The 1,518-nt window shown below is 49.4% G+C and overlaps 1 protein-coding gene across 1 annotated transcript; it reads left to right on the top strand.

The window, feature by feature from the left end:
• Positions 1–902: 902 nt before the first annotated feature.
• On the top strand, positions 903–1,259 carry Pmar_PMAR010796 (hypothetical protein; the record flags this gene model as incomplete). Its single annotated transcript, XM_002770910.1, has 1 exon — positions 903–1,259. One exon carries the CDS (start codon positions 903–905, stop codon positions 1,257–1,259), a length of 357 nt encoding a protein of 118 aa, XP_002770956.1.
• Between the last annotated feature and the right edge of the window lie 259 nt (positions 1,260–1,518).

Raw genomic sequence — 1,518 nt, 5'->3', positions numbered from 1 at the left:
AATACGGCCCAAATTGGATAAGCTCTATGAAGTACTGATGGTCCTGAGCCAGCGACCGTCTCTTCGGAGCGTCAGAACATCACCAACCAGGCGCCTAGAGCTACATAAGTCCGCCGAGACCTTCACTCACAGTCACAACAAACGTAATCCATACATTGACTACAAGGATGAATATCTATTGGTGACCAATGCCTCTGGATGCGGTCTGGGTAGGGACTTCTTTCCACGATGCGATACTCGGAATCTACGATAGTTTTCGATAAATATGGAGGAAAATCCCGAGATTTGGAGGCAGATTTGGTATGAGCGCAGGAATCGGCTCGATGATCAACTTCCTGCCGAGCTGGAACCAGTGAAGTTCGTCAGCGGTGATTGTAATTTCCTCGAACTACTCGCAGTCTGTTACGGCTGCGAGTACATCCGGGCAATATGTACTCCGTGGGTGACTTATATCAGATGCTTCTCTGACAACACTTGTACGGTGTCAGTACTAAGAAGCTTCAGGTCGCGCTCTATGAGCCTTGCTTCCGTCGTTCGGAAATTCGGCGACTTCCGTTACCGACTCAATGTTCATCATATTGCCGGGACCTTGAACAGCATAGCTGATGATATCTCTAGGTTAACTCGTGCTTCGTTGGTATCCACCGGTCAAATGCCGAGGTCGTGGCGGCAGGTGCCACGTTAAGTCCTTAAAAAAAGCTGTGGCGTTCACTCCTCTTCAAGTCTGTAAGACATCACCTTTGTCAGAAGTTGTGACTCACGACTAACGTGGGTTCATAGTGCTCGGTTTCTCGTTTGCGGACCCGACTGAGTTCCTGTCAATTTGAGTGGGCCCAACTAAAGGGATTCTGAGTTCTGGGATTGCCAGATTTGTCCGTCATCGCTGGACCGCTACATTCCTTATGTCAGAAAACTCCGCCTTCACGAAGTGGAACGAGATTCAGCCTGCACACGGTTCAGCTGAGGCTACTGCTCAGAATCTGGAGCTACTAGGGCTTTCGATAAGTGAGGACACAAGAAGAGGCTACGAAAGGGCAAGAAGAGAGGTCTATGAAATGGGATTGTCCGCTGGTAAAGTTATCCGATACATCAGATGCCTGTTGGATGTAACTGAGCTGAATTCCACCTCGGTACAGAAGCGAATCAAAGCCCTAAGGACTTTGCAGAAGCTGGAAGGCTTTAGCACCATGGAGGCCGCGGATGAAACGCTTATTAAGCAAGCCATGCAGGCTGTTTCTCGTATAACTTATACGGTATAAGGCCCCAGCGGGATGCCAAGCTCGCTGCCATAATGCCCGAGAGTGCAGTTGAGTTCCTATTTGACTGTCCTGAGGCACAGTTCAAGGTCCTTGAATCAAGGACAAACCAGAGAAAAGCCTTGTACGATTAGCTCTCCTCAGCGGGATATCACCGAGCTTAAGGTCCGGCGAGTTGCTGCGCGTAAGAAGCCAGGATATCACTGAGACACTACCTGGGGTCCCTGGGACTCATATTAGAATACACCTCGGTATCACCAAA

This window comes from Perkinsus marinus, assembly GCF_000006405.1.
Source record: "Perkinsus marinus ATCC 50983 genomic scaffold scf_1104296964208, whole genome shotgun sequence".
Taxonomy (NCBI): Eukaryota; Perkinsozoa; order Perkinsida; family Perkinsidae; genus Perkinsus; species Perkinsus marinus.
The sequence above is the reverse complement of the archived record's forward strand: the minus strand, read 5'-3'. Positions and strand labels throughout refer to the sequence as shown.